At 34.2% G+C, this 731-nt stretch overlaps 1 protein-coding gene across 1 annotated transcript in view; it reads left to right on the forward strand.

The window, feature by feature from the left end:
- dnase1 (deoxyribonuclease I) overlaps positions 1-297 on the forward strand; it is an 18,406-nt gene extending 18,109 nt beyond the window's left edge. The window contains exon 9 of the mRNA XM_015403591.1: positions 175-297. Within this exon, the coding sequence (XP_015259077.1) occupies positions 175-222 (48 nt within the window). The 3' untranslated portion in view covers positions 223-297. The remainder of the gene's footprint in view (positions 1-174) is intronic.
- Positions 298-731: the final 434 nt, after the last annotated feature.

Raw genomic sequence — 731 nt, forward strand, 5'->3', positions numbered from 1 at the left:
ACGTGGTAACGTTTTTTAAATTTTTTATCATGGTCTCATTTGTCAAAGCCCAAACAACATGACATTTTAATAAATGTTGATGCATTTGGATGGCTCCAGTTATTTTTACAATGTCTGCTCTATTGAATCATCTCTCCCCTATCTAATGACCAATGTTTGCTTTGTCTCCTTCAGGCACTGGATGTTAGTGACCATTTCCCAGTGGAGGTGAAGCTGGCCTGAGATGTCTTGCTGCCTGAATCATGACTCACAGCTGAGAAGAGACTCAACAATCATGGACTCATGAAATTAAATACTTCAATTAATAAATAATGATTCCTGTTCCTGTGTCCATGTTCCTCTGTTTTCTGTTTTGCAAAGTGAAGCTCAGTTATGGTAAAATTTGAACTTAAGATCCGGTCATCTTAAAACAAATGACAATATGTGTTAATTTTTCCATTTAGGCCTATATATTTAATATATTTGATCCTACATGGGACCTCAACATTCAACATAACGTTCAACATAATTAGGTTAAAAAATACAACCTAGTGTCTACAGGCTATCTCTAGGACCATTTGGTGTAAACTGTTCTTAATCAGTAACTTTCTACACACATCCATGGGTACTTAAAGGACAAGTCCGGTCATATTCAGAATACAAACTTCTGAAAGTACTTTAAAAATGAAATTATTACATACTGTTCAATAAATTATGTGTTTTTAATTAGGAGTAATTTTCATGTGAATGTG

This window comes from Cyprinodon variegatus, unplaced genomic scaffold (genome assembly GCF_000732505.1).
Source record: "Cyprinodon variegatus isolate N-32 unplaced genomic scaffold, C_variegatus-1.0 Scaffold1525, whole genome shotgun sequence".
NCBI lineage: Eukaryota > Metazoa > Chordata > Actinopteri > Cyprinodontiformes > Cyprinodontidae > Cyprinodon > Cyprinodon variegatus.